This window comes from Phoca vitulina, unplaced genomic scaffold (assembly GCF_004348235.1).
Source record: "Phoca vitulina isolate PV1807 unplaced genomic scaffold, GSC_HSeal_1.0 scaffold21, whole genome shotgun sequence".
Lineage (NCBI taxonomy): Eukaryota > Metazoa > Chordata > Mammalia > Carnivora > Phocidae > Phoca > Phoca vitulina.
The window spans coordinates 7,463,877-7,483,024 of NW_022589724.1; the positions used below are offsets into that span (position 1 = coordinate 7,463,877).

At 36.4% G+C, this 19,148-nt stretch overlaps 1 protein-coding gene across 7 annotated transcripts in view; it reads left to right on the top strand.

Moving 5' to 3' along the window:
- Positions 1 to 19,148, top strand: part of FKTN (fukutin) — an 80,967-nt gene that overhangs the window by 27,218 nt on the left and 34,601 nt on the right. For 6 of the 7 annotated variants that reach the window (XR_004301123.1, XM_032418367.1, XM_032418370.1 and 3 more), the window contains 3 exons: positions 4,894 to 5,023; positions 7,599 to 7,732; positions 9,233 to 9,360. Coding sequence is in view for 6 of the 7 variants with exons in the window: in XM_032418367.1 (XP_032274258.1) it covers positions 4,894 to 5,023; positions 7,599 to 7,732; positions 9,233 to 9,360 (392 nt within the window). In the remaining variant the exon portion in view is untranslated. The remainder of the gene's footprint in view (positions 1 to 4,893; positions 5,024 to 7,598; positions 7,733 to 9,232; positions 9,361 to 19,148) is intronic. The other variant, XM_032418369.1, reaches the window with a different exon arrangement.

Here is a 19,148-nt window from a genome sequence, read left to right on the forward strand (position 1 = left end):
GATGGCGCCAAACAGTGTGAAATACAATGCCCGGCGTAAAACAAGCAATGAACTAATCTAATAGAGCTCATAAGACAACCTTCTAACTTTCTGTTTCTAATATTTTTTTGGAAACATTCTCGAACTTTCAGGAAAGTTATAAATGAAATACAAGTAATTTTTTCCTAAACCATTTGGGAGTAAGTTGTTGACTGTGTATCCCACAACCTCAAATAATTTAGTATTTTCCCAAAACAAGGATATTGTCTACATTGTCTTAATAAAAAAATCAGGAAGTTAACACATAGAGTATCACTATTTAACCCCATTCAAGTTTTGCTAATTGTCTCAGTAATGGCCTTTATAATAAAAGGATCCAGTTCAGAGTAAAATATGATAAAAGGATTTAGAATCACATGTTGTATTTAATATTTCTTTTTCCCTCTATTTTTTTAAAGATTTTTTTTATTTTAGGGAGAGAGAGAGAGAATGTGAGTGGGGGGAGGGGTAAAGGGACAGGGAGAAAGAGAATCCCAAGCAGACACTGCACTGAGCGTGGAGCCCAGCCCAGCACTTGATCTAACGACCCTGAGATCATGACCTGAGCCTAAATCAAGTCAGTCGCTTAACTGACTGAGCCACCCAGGCACTCCTGTATTTAATTTTTCTCTCTTTAGTTTCCTCCAGTCTGGAATGATTTCATAGTCTTTTTTTTAACTTTTATGACTTTGATGCTTTTGAAGATTACAGGCCAGATATTTTGTAAATTGTCCCTATTTGAGGTTTGTCTGGTTTTTCCTAATGTTAGATTCAGGTAATACACCTGTAGTAGGAATAATACAGAAGTGATTCTATGTTTTTCTCATTACATCCTATCAGGTGCTGCATGGTTGTGATTTGTCCCATTACCGCTGATATTCACATTGATCACTTGATTAAAGTGGTATCCTAGCTTCACCCCTCTAAAGTTTCTGTTTTTTCCTTTGTAACTAATAGAAATTTGGTATGAATCTTTTTTTAAAGGTTTATTTACTTATTTATTTGAGAGAGAGAGCGTGCATGAGGTGTGGGGGAGGGGCAGAGGAAGAGAGAGAATCCCATGCAGACTCCCTGCTGAGTACAGAGCCCGTTGTGGGGCTTGATCTCATGAGCCATGAGATAATGACCTGAGCCGAAATCAGTCAGAAGCTCAACTGACTGAGCCACCCAGGTGCCCCGAAGGTACCTTAACACCAGGTAAATATTGTCAATATCCTGAGGCTCCTGGGTAGCCTAGTTGGTGAAGAGTCAGACTCTTGATTTCAGCTCAGGTCATGATTTCAGGGTCCTGAGATTGGGCCCCACATCAGGCTCTGCAGTGGGCATGGAGCCTGCTTAAGATTTTCTCTCTCCCTCTACCCCTTCTCTGCCCCTCCACTACTTCTGCACTCTCTCTCTCTTAAAAAATAATTGTCAACATCCTTATCAATCTTTCAATTTATTTGTTTACATCAGTATGAACTCATGATTTCCTATTTTATTCAATAAGTTATAGTCCATTATTTTCTTTTTTAAAAATTAATTCATATTTTTTTTAGTAATCTCTACACCCAATGTGGGGCTTGAACTCATAACCCGGAGATCAAGAGTCGCATGCCCTTCTGACTGAGCCAGCCAGGAGCCCCCTTTATTTTCATTATTTACTTTGATCCTCAAATTATTCTCTATTTGGCCAGTGGGAACCTCTTCATGATGGCTTCCATGTCTTTTTGACATGTCTTCATCATTTTTTGAGTACTTTTTTGCTTTTTGGAACAAGATGCTCTAGGTTCATCTTGTAATTTCCCTGCGACAACACTGGAATCAGCCATTTCTCTAAGTCCTGGTTCCTTTTAGAAGCCAAGGTTTGGATGCCAGGTGTGCTCTTTGCTACTTGGGTTTTGTTGCACACAGGCCCTCTCAGTGACTGTGTGTGTGTGTTTATTTCTGTATCCGTCTATCTATCAAGATCCATGAATTTACATAGATATTGCCAGTCCAACTAATTTATGTTTCAGTTAAACAGCATAGGGTTTATTTCCTTATTTGTGACTCCCTTTTCAAACAGTGAGAAACTTGACTCCTATTATTCTTAATACATTTGCTTATTTGTTCAATCTCCTGTCGTTGCTTCTGTCCCCTCTCCCACATGGTTGCTGTCCTCACCCTGCTTGAATGTTGCTAATCTCCCCCTGTGCTGCCCCCATCTATGGACACACTTCTCAGACTGCTCGGGCTCTGACTCCCCACACTGGACATGGAGGGGGTGTCCCCTCCATGTGGATTCCCTCATCACTTCCTCAGGCTCTGATACCCATACCAGGCCACCCATGTGCCTTTTCTTGCTCTGCCTTACCTAATAGTTCTAGTATTGAATAGTTCAGGAAGGGAGGAGGAGAAGAGGAAATGCTCTCTTGACTTACTTTATTTACTTCTATTTTCTCAATCTATCAAGAAGTTTAGAAGTAGGATAATATACATTTTCCTGAACTTGATTTTGTTTCAGCAGTAACCATCAAAAAATAATTAATGACTTTCAGTCCAGTCTGTTGAATTCCAGTGAAAAACCAGAGGGAAATATGGAACTATCTGGACACCTGGCCTAGGGATATCTACAAAGCTATATTATCCTCCTTCTTTTACTAATTTTTTTCTGAGACTTTGGACAAATTTCTAAGTCTTAATTTCCTCATCTATAAAATAAATGTCACGTTATTTTCCATCCGTATTTTGGGGGAAGCCTGGGGAAAGGTTACCTGAATAACAAAGATCAAATGGACATGATGTTTAAATTAGGATTTTGTCTTTTTCTAGAGGCGTGATAAGCCCAAGATTGATATAAGACATCTTTAAGTAGAAAAAAACATGCATACTATAATTTTAAAAATCCCTAACAGATGCAAAAGGTTTATAGGTGTATATACTTTAATACATACAGGATCAATTCTAAGAAATGGAATTTCTGGGAGTGTCGTGCTAGGAAAGGTATGTCAGAGGTGAGAGTATGTCCATGCAGGGGCAGCCTCAGTAGGACATAACTATCAGAGTAATGTCTTTATCAAGCACAGAGTTTTCATGTCTGTTACTTAATTTGACCCTTTCAGTCACTTTTTGAAATTAGGCAAGTATTTGCTTTTAACAAAGAAAAAAATTGAGGTTTCAGTGTGCTGCATATTGGCTGAGCATAGACTGAGCATTTTCCATCACACCAAGGATAAGAACATGTGCCTCCCATTCCAATCATGTGTCCTCAGAGAAGCTGTAGCTCTGAGAATGTTTTCATCTTGAAGGGATCCTGTATAATTTGTATGTGTAGAGAAGGCAACTTATCTTCTGGGATCCCACTTTCTTCCTAGGGATACTTTTTTCTTACGATCCTTAGAGTCCCTCCAGCAGCTATATTTTCTCCTGCTATATTGTAAAAGAGTGACAGGATATTTTGGATATTATAGGCAGGGCCTAGCACAGGAGGGGCTTAGTCATTTATTCATTTACCCATTCACCACTATATGTGATTCTCACATATTATGTGTCAGGCACCATTCTAAATTGTTACATACAGTGATACAGAGGCTTAGTACATGCCCTCAAGGAACTGTCTTTACAGCCTAGTGGAGGAAACATAAGTAAAACCAATAATGTGAATTAAAAATGGTAATAATTATAGTGAAAGTATATACACATGGTAACTATTATAAACTCATTGGACAGATTCTTTCATTTGTCTTTGTCTATATCTAGGACAAATATTATTCTTTGCTCCCTAAATGTTGAACAAAAGGGTAGCACTGGGAGAATAAATACATCTTCCTAGAAAAATTAAGGAATGTTTTTCAAAAGGTAGAACTGAGACCTGAAAGATTTTTTTAGTCAGGAGCATTTCCGAGAAAGGAAACATGTATAAAGGCACAGAGGCTTGAAAAGTCACGGTGTATTTGGGGAGTTAGAGGTTATTGCTGTATTATGAAGTGTGAGGAGGGGGGCGGTGAGGCTGGACCAGTAGTCAGGGACCCCAACACAAATGTCCTTGTCTGCTATGCGAAGAAGTTTAGATTTTGACCCATAGGTAACGAAGCATCACTGAAGAATTTATAGTGTTTTCCTCAGTCTAGAACACCCTAAAAATGGAGAAAATTAGAAAAGCCTGACTAGGTAAATGATAATGATAATATTTGTCTAGAACTTCATATTTATGAGGCATTTTTCTGTAATCCATTGTGTCATTAAGTCTTCACAGCGGTCCTACAAAGTGTAATTAGTATCCTTTAGTGCCTGATGAGGAAACCATATCTAAGAGAGCTTTGTTCTTTCACTCTCTCACTCATTCCGCAGATGTTCAGGTGCTGTGCTGGGCTCTAGAGAGAAAGTGATAAAATGAAGTCACTTTCCTCATGGAGCTTGTGCTCTCCTGAGGTGATACGCCCAGCACCACAGCTAAGAAGAAGTGGGGCTGGACTTGAACACAGATAATCTGAACCAAAATCCCAGGCTCTTTTCATTATGCCCTGTAGTCTCTAAAGACCAACTGAATCAGTGCATCATGAAAATGTCACTAAGTGCTTTTGGTTCAGATATGCTTATAGCTCTCAGAATTAGTCTTCTTTTCTCCTAACTGCCCAATCTGCTCAATTGTGATGTGAAGGGAGTTGATAAAAGTGGAAGTCTCATCCTTTGGGAATCCTGGTTATACTCCTTCCCCTTTAACTTGTCTTTTTCTAGAATCTGTTCCTGTAGTCTTATAAATGTGCAACTAACAAGGAACTCTGAAACTTGATTTTTTTATAATAGAAAAATGTATAATATGGGGTTAATTTTCAGATTTAATTTAGATGTCACAGAAATATTTCTAGCAATTTAGAAATGGCTGTAATAGCTGAGTATTTGTCGTATCTGTAGCAGTACCTTGATGATAACACTGTGGAAGCTATGGCCTTTCGGAAGAATGCAAAGGAATTATTGCAACTGGCAGCCAAAACATTAAAGAAATTGGGAGTACGGTTCTGGCTGAGCAGTGGAACTTGTCTAGGTAAAATTCTTATTGCTTTTCATTTGTCTTTTTGTCATTTCATCCTCTTTGGCTTTAGGGATGACTGCTTGAGATGACAAAACATCAGTGATATTTGAAGTGTCATATTTATAGACAGAATAAATGTAGTGCACGGAGCAGGAATTTATTGATTTCTTTAAAGAAATTAATTTCAGAAACATACAAGAGAGTTAGGAAGGCCATGTTGTGTTTACCAAAAACTGTAAGTCATGTATAAAATTTATATCAGAACATGTAGACTATATTTGATCTTCAGGCAATCCTTGGATTAGCATTTTATTATTTCTGTCCCAAAGATTGTTCTGCCTTTAAAAAAAAAAATAAAACCCAAAAAAACCTCTATTCTATTTCTTTACTTACTTACACATTTACTTACGTAAACAAGAGAAAGACTGAAGGGAGTTCCATAAGGTCTTTCCACAAGTCTTTTCCAGGTCACTGATACTCTCACTGTTTGGACATCACTGCCTTACCACATTCCATTCATCCTGAGGTGGGGAAATGTACACTTTTCTAGAGTCCTTATGCAAGTTGTTATTAGCATCAGAGAAAGATTTTTGGATCTCCTTCCACTATACATTAGATCAAACTTCTTGGAATTTAGAATTATTAAGAATCTAAATTCTGTTGTTTTTATTCCCTCTTGTTAATAACTATAGTTGGTCATAACTGTATTCTTTCTTGATTATAACTTTATTTGTACAAAAATTAATTCTGCTTCTGTTTTTATAGTGTTGCAATATAATTTGTTGTCCAATTCAAGAGACTTTTAAGAGTGAAAAGGAGTACCATTAGTAATTATGTTGATATGACAGATGTAAACTGGGATATATGGTTATCCTATTTATTAGGCTTTGTGGAAATTCATGTGGTTCTTATTGTCACAGAGCTTTTAGGTAGAGTAAGCCAAGAAAAAAAGAACACATCTCACACATGTATATGATATATGCTTTAAGGTTTAACTTTTTGAAGTAAGATTGTGTTATAAAACTATGTCATCAGAAATACTTCTTAATTACTTGTCATGTTTTATTATGCATTTTTAGCCCCATGGTTTTCTTCGTTTAAGAGCAAAATGAAGGAGTTGAATTAGATGTTATTTCAGGAGCCTTCCATTTTTTTTTAAGTAGGCTCCATACCCAGCGTGGAGTCCAATGCAGGGCTTGAACTCACAACCCTGAGATCAAGACTTAAGCTGATATCAAGAGTCAGATGCTTAACCAACTGAGCCACCCAGGTGCCCCAAGGACCCTTCCATTTTTAATAGTTTATGACTCTCTGATAGATGTGGAGTGTGGAATTTTCTCAAGCTAGAGATGAGATGCCATCCTGGACTTCTAAACATCTGTGTTACAATGAAATTAAAGTTTAGAATGCCAAACAGTGTTGCCCAATAGCAATGCCTATAAAGACAATCATAGACATTTATATACTTTCTGAATAATTTGGATGAAAGAATTAGAAGGATACAGGGGAGACCCAAGAGCCCTTAGTAGTATTATGGTATAGATTTTGGTTTTTTAGAACAGTAGTATAGCACCTAATTGAGAAGTAGGTACATAGTAAATATACCTAGAAATATCTTTTGATATTGACAATGTGCTGAAAATTGAGGATGATACTTCTCTTTTTTATATGACCCATCAGGGGCACCTTGTGGTGCAGTCGGTTAAGCGACCGACTCTTGGTTTCAGCTCACGTCGTGATCTCAGGATCCTGAGATCGAGCCTTTCGTTGGGCTCCATGCTCCATGGGGAGTCTACTTGAGTTTCTCTCTCCCCCTCCCTTCTCCCCTCCTCCCCCCACACTTTCACGCTCTCTTTCTCTAAAATAAATAAATATATGAGCCATCAGACACAAGCTGTTCAGAGCTGTTAAGTTCTATAAATTATTTCTCAGGAAAGGGATATTGGTTAAGCAAAGGAATTAAATTATATTTTTTAGCATACCTTAAAGGCAGCCTTCATCATTAGAGGTTTCTGATCAAACATTCTCAAAAGTAACTTAATTTTTTTAAATGGATGGCCCAGTTAACATTATTTTTTTAAAGATTTTATTTATTTATTTATTTATTTATTTGAGAGAGGAGAGAGAGAACGCAAGGGAGGAGCAGAGGGAGAGGAACAAGCAGACTCTGCATGGAGCGCGGAGCCTGATGCAGGGCTCAGTACCACAGCCCTGAGATCATATCGTGAGCTGAAATACCCAACCGACTGGGCCACCCCGGCGGCCTGGCCCAGTTAACATTATTAAAGCTAATAGCTTATTTAGAAATTAAAATACATCATGAAAGTTTTTGAGGATGCTGAGTGCTCAGAGCAGTAAAAATGAAGGAAAGAAAAAAAAGGAAAGAAAGGTTCTTCAACAGATGGCTTCTTATAACCACAGATTTTAGTTTGGGATTTAATTTTTTAAAAATATTTTTGGTAAAGCACTGTAAGTCTAATCTTAAGAAATAAAATCCACTCTTACAAAGATCATACAATAGTGACTAATTTTTTCCAAACTTAAGTTTTTAAAAAGTTTTCTTGTTTCTTTTCTTTTTTATTTTTAGGGTGGTATCGGCAATGCAACATTATTCCTTATAGTAAAGATGTTGACCTAGGAATTTTTATACGAGATTATAAATCTGGTATTATTTCAGCATTTCAGGATGTAGGACTTCCACTCAAACACAAATTTGGGAAGGTCAGTAGTAAAAATCTGCTTTACTTCATAAGTACCATGTCTCAAAAGTAAAGTTTATATTAAACAACTCAGAGATGGTTAAGAATGTTACATGTGTATCAGTATTGGCCAGGCTGAGCTTAGCAGAAGCTTGTTATGTGACTTTTGCACTATTTAAGGAAACTAGAAAATCTGGCTTTCTTTTGACAATGAGAAGGAGAAAAGGATCTTGAACTCTTACAGGTGAATTTATTGCCATTATGTTAGATAACAATATAATGTAATTAGTATACCATGTAATGTAAAATTAATACAATTATTAAGAATCTCACCTACCCTACCTGAAATTATATTGTTTCTCATAAGTCACTTAATTTCATATTCACTTAGGCATCCTGTCATTATCAACATGAAACGGTCCTTTGGTGGCTAAGGGTTAGAAATATAGAATCATTTCAGATAGTACTTGAATTTCTTATTTATTTCACATGTTCTGGGTCATAGCAGTTTTCTGAGTTCAACTAGGAATAGGTCATCATGACTTAAATGAAATCTCCTTTTAGACAATTTGATTTCTATGCCCTAAGCCCATGATTCCTTGCAAATATCTTACTCTTTTTTTTTTCCCCCAAACAACATCTTACTCTTAATTTGACTGTTCCCAGTGAGGTGTTGTCCTGGAAAGTGAGTAGAAGTATGTTTAGTCACTGAAAAATTTCTTTATCCTAATTATTCCAGTTTATAAAAAATATTTAATAAAATATTTTCCAGAGGTCAGAGTCAAAGCAGTAGAACTCTAGGCATGCAACAAATGTTTACTCTACACTCACTTTCTGCCTGGCACTGCACTCTGCACCTGGGACACAAAGATGAATAAGTTACAGTACTTTTCTTTGAGGAGTTCACTGTCTAATTGGGGAAAAAAAAAAAACATAGTAATTATGTGATTAGTGCTATAACAAGACAGAGGCACCAAGTCTAATGGGAATATAATTATTTGTAGGTTAAGTTTCTTTAGGGAAATGCTCTCAGAATTCTTTGTATCTCTAACTTTTATTTTTTCTTTTTTCATATACATAATATAATTTATGCTACATAGATGGGTTTCTATGATGCCACATTTATTTAAGTACTTATTATTGATTGAGATGAGAGACTTATTTCCTAATAGTTTTTCTTGATTATTAAAGGGAATCATTTTTCTTTGGTTCCTTTCCTTCTTTAGTCAGAAAGGGGCTCAGGAACAGAATGTTCTGCAGAGTGGTAATTGAGCTACTGTAAATCATTTACTTTGAGTTTTCATTAATTATCAGAAGCAACATTATTTTATATGCATTTAAAAAAGAAATCAAATCTTGGCACACTATTGATAAATCCCAATTTAAGAGATGTTCCAGTTTGAAAAAATATATTATCTTAGAATCAGTATTCTTTCTCTATAAAACAAAATCTTTTTTTTTTTTTTTTAAGAAAATATATTTCCTTCGTTTCAGTCTGTGATGGTTTTTGTCTTCCTCCTAGGTAGAGGACAGCTTGGAACTATCTTTCCAAGGAAAAGATGATATAAAACTCGACATTTTTTTCTTCTATGAAGAGACTGACCATATGTGGAATGGAGGCACTCAGGCCAAAACGGGAAAAAAATTTAAGTATGAATCAGATAAGTACTTATAAAAGGGGCTAGAGAAATAATTTCAGAAGGTAGAAATAGGAAGTAACTGAAAATGAAAAACAAACGAAAGACTGTCACAGCTTCACTCTTAGCTAACTTCCTCAGTTTACCCATAAAGCCCAATTGTGTTTGGAAAGTATGGACTACTTATAAGGACAGTGTAAGAGGAGGAAGTGCCCCTGGGACTTCAGTCCAAAGAGTCATTATGATTAGAAGCCCTTGAGTCATCAGAAAGGGAAAACCAAAACAAGGAACACAAAAACCAAGCCCAGAGCCTTAGCCAAAATACTGATTGGCTGTTAGAGTTACAGGAGCTTGTTAATTTGATGGAAATGGATAAGGGTCAGTAAGAAGGAGATAGGGTGAAGTGAAGATGAAGTGAGGACACTGGAACTGAACTGGTCTGAGGCCACAAATGCTCGGCAAGCTCAGGAATGAGCCTTCAACAATGACTGAGGGCTGATCCTTAAAGCATACTCATTGAGCTTAACAGCTACCATATTTTGTCAAATGTAAGATGATATGGATTGTAAGATGCACCATTATTTTATGTGCTACTCAGAAAGGAAAAATACTGTCAATTATAATTCTAAGACACATGATTCACAGATGGAAAAATTTGGGTTGGGGGAAATGTCTCGGAATTGATGGAGTGCAGTATGTTAGATTGACATTTTTAACATTTTTTTTAATGCTGCTACAGTAAAACTCTCTGATGAGAAAAGACAAAAATGACATTAGAGTAACAATGCTCTCCTTTATGAAGCAGTTGACCTATTCTCAATTCTGAGAGAGAAAGAGAAGGAGAGGCAAAGGAATGGGAATGAGAACCCAAAGAGCATGGGCTTTGGAGTCAAGGCAGACCTGGGGGACCTTGGCTGCACCCTAACCTATTTGTGGCCTTTAGCTTTTCTCTGAACATTAATCTCCTAGTCTATTAAGTTTGGGTAGCACTACTATGCGTTTGACTGTTATGAACATTTTGCATGTGTTAACACATCTAATCGTCAAAACAATCTTAGGAGACAGGTATTCTGTGAGGTGCTGAGAATGTAAGTAGTTTGTTCAAGACCACACAGCAAGTAATGAAAGGACTCAGACAGCAGCCTGTCCCTTAACCACTACTCCCCACTGTCTCCCTGATACACCTGACGATATGAGGCACCTGACATAATGCTTAGCATTCATTATCAGTAAATGATGGTTATCATTGTTATTATTATGATTACTAAAGTGATTATTATCATTACTGTCATTATTATGGTAGTTATGTGACCAGAAGCTTAAATTTGACTCACTAACTAGCTGAGATTGGAGCTTCTATCATAAATTTGGGTCATTGGGCAGAGTGGGGAGAATTCTGTGACACAGAAGAGAAATGCCATATTCAGACTGGTTTCTCCTGGGTACATTGACACACCCTCTTGGTATTGCTGAATCTTTATTTGAAGGTAAGGAGTCTTCATGTAAGGTAAATTCTGGAGGTTTGAGAGTAATCCAAACCTTTTTCTAGTTATAAAGTATCCCCAAACTGACATTGACCCCAGAGGATATTCTTGAAACTTTTATTTAATATGAAAAATTATTTTGCTTTATGACAACAACACATTCATGCTGGGTAAGCTCTGAATATAAGACCGAAATTAAGTTTATGAATATATAATTGACATTCTCCCTGTGACTAGGTGAATGGGGGTAAGTGTTTATGACATTCAGCTATAATTTGTTTATTCAGATATAATAAAGAAACTGAATTTGGTGGTGCCTGGGTGGCTCAGTTGGTTGAGTATCCAACTCTTGGTTTCAGCTCAGGTCATGAGATAGAGTCCTGTGTCAGGCTCCGTACTTGGCATGGAGTCTGCTTGGGATTCTCTGTCCTACTCCCTCTTCCCCTCCCTCTTGTGCTCGCTCTCTCTCGCTCTCTCTCTAAAATAAATAAATAAACCTTTAAAAAAACCCCACAAAAAAAGCTGAATTTAATGTATAATTTAGAGGCTTCTTTAAAAACTGTAAGATAGTATAGCACAGAAATTAAAGGGATGGAGCCAGTCTACTTGCTTTTGAACCCCAGCTTTATACTTTACCAGCTATTTTACCTTGGGCAAGTTATTTAACCTCTCCGCCTAAGTTTCCTCAAGTGTAAAATGGGAATAATAATAGAAATTGCTACATAGAATGGCTTTAAGGATTAAGTGAGTTAATACAAAAAAGGGTTTTGAAGAGAATTAAAGAAGTCCTGAGTGCCAAGTAATTATTAGCTGCTATTACTATTACTATACTAGTAGGACAGGGGTAAAGAAAACGATCTCTCTTCATAGTCTTATGAGAAAATTACAGATTAGATACATATATAATTAACTCAGTATTAAACTGCCAAATCTATTCTTAGAGAAGTCATATGAGGATGTCACCTTTTTTCTAAGAAAGATACTTTCTAGAGCCAGTATTATAATTCTTTTATTCTTAAATTTCCTTCTAAGACTTGAATTTCTTTCTTCTCACTGACATGATCTGAAACCCACAAACTTCAAAAGAATGGTTCATTTCTAACCACTACATTTCTGCATAGAAAGAGCTTCTTTCATTCTGCTTTAACTGCTCTTTATGGTAGCAGTGTTTGGGAAGTGTGAAGTGTTCTAATTATTTAACAAGAGAAATGAGCAGTGATGAAACTGTCTGGACAGATGGTGTGAGTCCCAGATTTTCTATCCTGTTACTGTGACCTTAAAAGGCAGAGAAAAGAACAGGGGATGGCTGTGTAGAGTAGTTTCTTTGGAAGATTCCCCCAGCCATATGCCATTTTCATTCTTTTCAGCACTATTTACTTGAAGGAAATACAGTATTTTCACCACTACTGTTCCTAGAGGGGGGAAAAGAAACCTTTTAAAGCTACTCTAAAGGTCTTTTTATCTGTATAATATTTTACTTTGTATTCATGTATAGTTTATTCTGAGAAAAGCTTAATAATATAGATGCTTACCATTTGGGGAAAGAAAAAGGCTAAGAGGAACTCAGGAAGGAAGAAAAAAGTTCCCCCTTTTGAAACTTTACTCTGCATGCCTGCAGAATGATGTTTTTGGTCCTCAGATGTAATAATAATATTAGCGGCAATAATAAAGACACAGCTACGAGGGTATCAGCTGGTTATCTGGCACATGATAGGTACTTTACGTTTGTTATCTCAGACAGTCCTCACATTATGCCTGTGGGTTAGGTGTTCTCACTCCCAGTTAGGAGAAAACTAATGCTCAGAGAAGTGAGGTAACTTGCTCATTAATGGCAGGACCACGATTTAACTCCAGAGCTGTTGGACTCGTCAGCCTAAGTGCTTATTTCTAAGACTTAATAGGTTGAATGAGTTAATACATGAAATGCATTTAAAACAGTAGCTGGCACATAGGAAGTGCTCTGTGAACGTTAACTACTGCTGCTACTATCATGACAGTATTATTACTACTGTTACTGCTACTGTGTTCTCTGACACAAAGCATGGTGCCTTCAACACAGTGGTAACTTGGATTAGTTACTCCAGTGGGCTCTGAATTTTTTATACTTATTTTTCTTCTCCAGAGTCCCAGTCACTAGCAATAAAAAGTGAACTGTGCCACCAGGATGTGATGTTTTATTCCATCACGTCACAGTTCCTACAGATGCTGCCCAGGTTTCTTGGGATTATTTCTTTCCTTCCCATCTGAATCAGCTGATGTAAGTAGAGGCCAGAAGTTTGAGAGGCAATAATAAAAATTAACTTTGAATATTTGCTATGTGCCAGGCACTATGCCAAGCTTTTGTATGCATCATCTCAGTTAATCTTCACAAGCTTATGAGAGAGATCTTAATTTTGTCACCTTCATTCTGTAGATGTGGAAATTAAGGCAGAGCTAAGATTCAGACGTGGGGCCATATCCCTTTAGAGCCTGGATTCTTAGATAAAACACAATGTTAGTGTCACCATGATCTATCATATTGTTAATATTCCTTCTATGAAAATAGCCCTTCTACTCAGTGATATTATCAGGGTAATACAGCTACCTCTCTAACCTCTAATAGGAAATATGCTACCCTCTGGGCTACTAGTGGTTCCTTATATCTTCTGATATTTGTAGTTTCTGCTTATTGTACAGATCTTCAGAAAATTTGGATTTGTTCTCTGTGGGACTCCTGTCCAGGTGTGCCTCCTATATAATGTAACGTTTCATTCCTGCAGAGCCTATTTACTAACCCTGTGTGCTAAGGATTCTCACGTGAACATACTTAGGTTCTGCTCTCAAAGTTCTCATAATGAGGACCATGAAACAAATTATTGAAGTACTTTATCAGTAGTATAGTAATTGAAGTATGTGTTGTATATAATTGAGCTACCAAATCAAAGTCTGTCTAGAAGCAACAGCAAGGAAGTGTGGCTTAAAAATAGAGAAGTCTGTTAGGTAGACTTGGTAGGAATATGGAGAAAGGCCTGATAATAGTTTTGCTTAACTATTTTTCTCTTTAGACTGTTCCTGATTTTTTTCTTATTAAAAATTCTGTGAGCGTCTTTTTTACATAAAGTAAAAGGCTTATTAGGGAGTTTCCTTGACTAGATTCCCAGAAATGGAATTATTATTGTTTGTGCTGTTTAAGAAGTAGAAAGGGTAAGTGGGCAATGTTCTAATACCAGTAAAGTTCAAGATTTTATTCCTCAGTCTCTACTTTTTCCTTTGACTCCTTAGGACTCTTTAAAGTTACATGGGCTTCCTCAATTCTTTTTTCTGTTTTAGGGTCTAACCCAAGATACCACATTGCATTTAGATACCCAGTCTTTTGCAACTTCATTTGAGACCAAGATTTTAATCACTAAGTAGTACCAAGTTATACATCATCACATGTCCCAGTTCTGCCCATTCAAGGGCATTGAGTTGTCTTTTTTTGATGTTGCTCCTCAGTACCTCTAACTGGAAATAATCTCCCCTTCCTCTGAATTTCCATAGGTTTTTTTCTCATGCCTTATTTGGGGACTTCTGCTGATTTGTCTGTTGTTTCTGAGTTATAGATAGAATCAGGCCTGGCAAATCTGTTGGGACTGAGTGAGACCTGAGCCCTACATGGAACCAAAATCAGCTCTTAAGTGTATTTGTTTTGTTAAGATGATAGGGTGATGCCAGATTGATGTCTTGATCCAACCTACCAGCTTTGGAGAATCAAAACCATAAGGTGAAGCCACCCAGTTTTTCAGTCATTCTGCTTTACCAGAAGCTAAAGATGAGAGTTCATTGTTGAATCCCCACTCATAGGTTCTCTCAGCTTCATAGATTGATAGCAGGCTACCGTGGTTTTAGCTCTCAAAAATACACTTGCCTTTTTAGTACTTATAGCTGTGAAGCTAAAAAGGCAAATTTGGATTATTTCTTTAAATTAGTATATTTAAAACATTGGCTTTTCTGAAAATAATCTCACATTTCCTACTCTGTTTGTGCCTTCATATCTTACCACAGATATATTGTCTTAGGTTTCCTTAATTGTATCTCCAGACCTCTAGTGAGTAGCAGGTACACATTATATCAATGAGGGAAGAACTTTGAATGCATTTTGTATGCATTTTGTATGATAATTGTATACAATGTACAGAAGTGGGAGTTATTTATATAGTTAGCTTTGCTTATTTGTTTTTTTAACAATTACCTCAAGGGGTACCTGGCTGCCAAAGTCAGTAGAGGATGCGACTCTTGATCTTGGGGTTGTAATTTTGAGCCCCACATTGGGTGTAGATATTACTTAAAATAAAATAAAAAAATCTTTAAAAAAATTACCTGAGAATGAATAAATGGCAGACCTTTCATTTATGTGAAGTAAATTATGTTTTTTAAGACTGCCGTACGTCTTGTTGTTTGAATGTAATTCTATAAAGTATTTTATAAGGTAGTAGTCTAAGAGAAATAAAAACATATTTTTGCTAAAAGAGTTGACATGAATGTTCATAGCATTCTTATTCATGGTAACAATGGAAACAGCCCAACTGAAATGAACTACTGATACATGCAATAACATAGATGAATCTCCAAAATATTATGCTCAGTGGAGGAAGTCAGATAGGAAGAGTACATACTATATAACTGCATGTATTTGAAATTGTAGAGCAGGCAAAACCAATGAAGGATGTAGTAAGATCAGTGATTGCTAGGGGCCAGGGTGGATCTACTGCATGACTTGCCAAAGAGCACAGGGACCTTTGGGAAGCAGGGTGGTAGAAGTAGTCTGTGTTTAATTGTTGTGGTGGTTACACAGGTATATGTGTTTGTCAAAACTTAAAATGGGTGTACTTTGTTATATGTAAATTACTTCTCAAAAAAGTGTATTTAGAAAACAAGTTTATTTACAAGTTTAAAAAAATTATGGGGGCGCCTGGGTGCCTCAGTCAGTTAAGCATCGACTCTTGATTTCATCTCAGGTCATGATCCTCAGGATCATGGGATTGAGCCCCACATTAGGCTCTGCACTCAGCATGGATTCTGCTTGTCTCTTTTCCTGCTCCCTCCCCCATTTGTGTGCACTCTCTCTCTAAAATAAATAAATAAAATCTTTAAAAAAATTATGACTTAGAAAACTGATGTGAAGAGAAAAGAGCCCAAGATTACATACTGAAATAGAGGGATAACTGGGACCAGAGTGATGAATTTGATCAAGGCAGGCTTAATTGCAATGATAAGCTTTGAGCCTTTTGCATCTGATTGTACAAATTAGGTAATCTGAGTTCAAAATAAAACAAGCTTTTTCTATTTAGTATAACATTTGAAATCATAATTTAATCTCTTTTTAAAATTATCTATTATATCCAAAGAGAAATACTATTAAAATTGTCTGAGAGAAAGCAAGCACAGCTGAGTCTAATTGGTTGTTGATGAACTATAGATCTAATTTTTGGAAGTTATGCAGTAGAAATAAAAATGTCCTGGGGCTTTGTTTCTGGCATTAAAGAAGAGTTATGTGCATGCTTTAATGGGTAGTTTTTAATACAGTCATTATGCAGGTGCATTCGGGTGTTACATGATAACAACCACCTATACAAGCTTTAATTTGTCTACTCATTGATAATATAAATTTGTTCTTGTTCCTCCTGTGGTACAGATAATCAGTAGTTCTGTCCTATGGAGATTGCATAGCATAGTTTAAAAGTCGGTAGGATAGATGGAATCACTCAATTTACACTGGAAGTCAGTGGGAAAATGAGTTCAGTGGGTAGAATTTTATTTTATAAAACATGTATGTGCTGTGTATATTGCTTATATGTTAGAAGTTTGGGATGGGAGTGGAGTATGGGATCAATAAAGATCTCAGAGATTATATTCTAGTTTAGGCTCTGAAAAGTATATTAGCCATTCCACTATTACCCTTTTTGCTTCTGTGTTATCTGTGGTAGAATTGTGAGGGGCTTAGTGGAAGAGATACTTTAAAAAATGCTAGTCAGCATGCTGTAACCTTGGTTCTCAAGAATAGATTGCAATTCTTAGAAAATTGGGCAAAATTGATGGTGAGGACTTAATGACTTAACGTGCACAGTAATTCCTCACTTTGCCACATTCCCTTTGGTTCAACACAAATCACTGATGAATGTCTAAAAGACATAGCTGATCAACATCACTAATTATCAGGGAAATGCAAATCAAAACCACAACGGGATCTCACCTTAGGCCTGTCAGAATTCAAAAACATAAGAAATAACAAGTATTTTCAAGGAGAAAAAGGAACCCTCATACACTGTTGGTGGGAATTTAAATTGGTTTAGCCACTGTGGAAAACAGTATGGAGCTTCCTCAAAAAATTAAAAATAGAAATATCATATCCATTAATTCCACTATTGAGTACTTACCCAAAGAAAACAAAAACACTAGTTTGAAAAGATATATGCACCCCTGTTTATTTCAGCATTATTTACGATAGCCAAGATATGGAAGCAAACTAAGTGTCCATCAGTAGACAAATGTCTAAGGAAGATGTAAAGTGTACACACACACAGAGACACACACACACACACACACACACACACGGGAGAATATTACATGGCCATGAAAATGGATGAGTTCTTGCCATTTGAGAAAACATGAATGGACCTAGAGAGTATTATAATAAGTGAAATAAGTCAGACTGAGAAGGACAAATACCATATGATTTCATGCATAAGTGAAATCTAAAACAAACTAAACTAAATGAATGAACAAGCAGAAAGCAGAATTAGACCTATAAATACAGAGAACAAACTGATGGTTGCCAGAGAAGAGGGGAATAGGGAGTTGGGCAAAATGGGTGAAGGGGAGTAGGACATATAGGCTTCCAGTTATGTAATGAATAAGTCATGGGAATAAAAGGCACAGCATAAGGAATATAGTCAATAATATTGTAATACCAGTGTATTGGGACAGATGGCAGCTACACTTGTGATGAACATAGCATAATGTATAAACTTGTCTAATCACTGTGTTGTACACCTGAAACTTATGTAACATTGTATGTCACCTATACTCAAATAAATATAAAAAATAGATATAAAAGCAAATAAAATACAAAAAGATATAGCTGAGCTAAAAGAAAATGGAGTGAATGATGAAAAAGCAATATTTAAACAGAATTCCCAAATTAAAGACAGATGAGCAGGATAAATAATAAATCTACATCTAGATACTTCTTAAGGAAACTGTAATGTCAAAAACAAAAAATTTGGGGCGCCTGGGTGGCTCAGTAGGTTAAGTGTCTGCCTTCGGCTCAGGTCATGATCCCAGGGTCCTGGGATTGAGCCCCACATCGGGCTCCCTGCTCAGCGGGGAGCCTGCTTCTCCATCTCCTCCACTTGTGCTTTCTCTCACTATCTGCTTGTGCTCTCCCTCTCTCTCACTATCTCCGTTGCTATCTCGGTCTCTCTCAAATAAATAAATACAATCTTTAAAAAAAAATTTTTTTTCAGGCTACCAGACAAAATAGATTGTTCACAAAGGAGCAGCAAATATACCTCTTTAACAATAGAGGCCAGGAGATAATGGAAGTTATAGCATCTTTCAAAAGCTGAAGAGAAATAACTAAGTTATGTGCAGTTAGAACTAACATTCAAGAGGGAGGTCAAGATAAAGACATTTACATGTATAAAAAGACTAAGAAAGTTCACGTCTCAGAGATCCACGCTTAAAGAGCTATTAAAGGATGCAGAAGGATATATGAAATAATGGTGAACAAAAAAATGGGTAAACTATGTCAGTAAATTTGTGAGCCATTGTCTGTAAAAAAATAAAATGACAATGTGTTAAAAAGAGAAAAGTCAAAAAAGGAAAATTCTTGATGATAAGTTGAGGAGGAGGTGATTTGTCAGTGTTGAAGGAGTGAAGTATATTTAAGTTCTGTGTAGTAGGAAGAGGGTCGAGATTCTGCATACATTCAGTTTTTATTAGAAACTCTTAGATTGAAGTGTATAGGTTAAAAAATAGACAGTAGCTATTACAAACGGTAACTACTACTAGATAGAAATATTATTTAAAACTTCCAAATATGGGTGCCTGGCTGGCTCATTTGGTAGAGCATGCGACTCTTGATCTCAGGGTTGTAAGTTCAAGCCCCATGTTGGGTGTAGAAATTATTTTATTTAAAAAAAAATAAAATCGTTAAAAAAAATCACTTCTAATTAAGCAGAACAAAGGAGAATTTATAAACCTTTATTAATTAAATGAAATTAGGAAAGTGGGACAAAGAAAAGGTATGGCAAACTGAAAACATGTAAAGGTAATTGTAACAGTCAGCATTGTAATA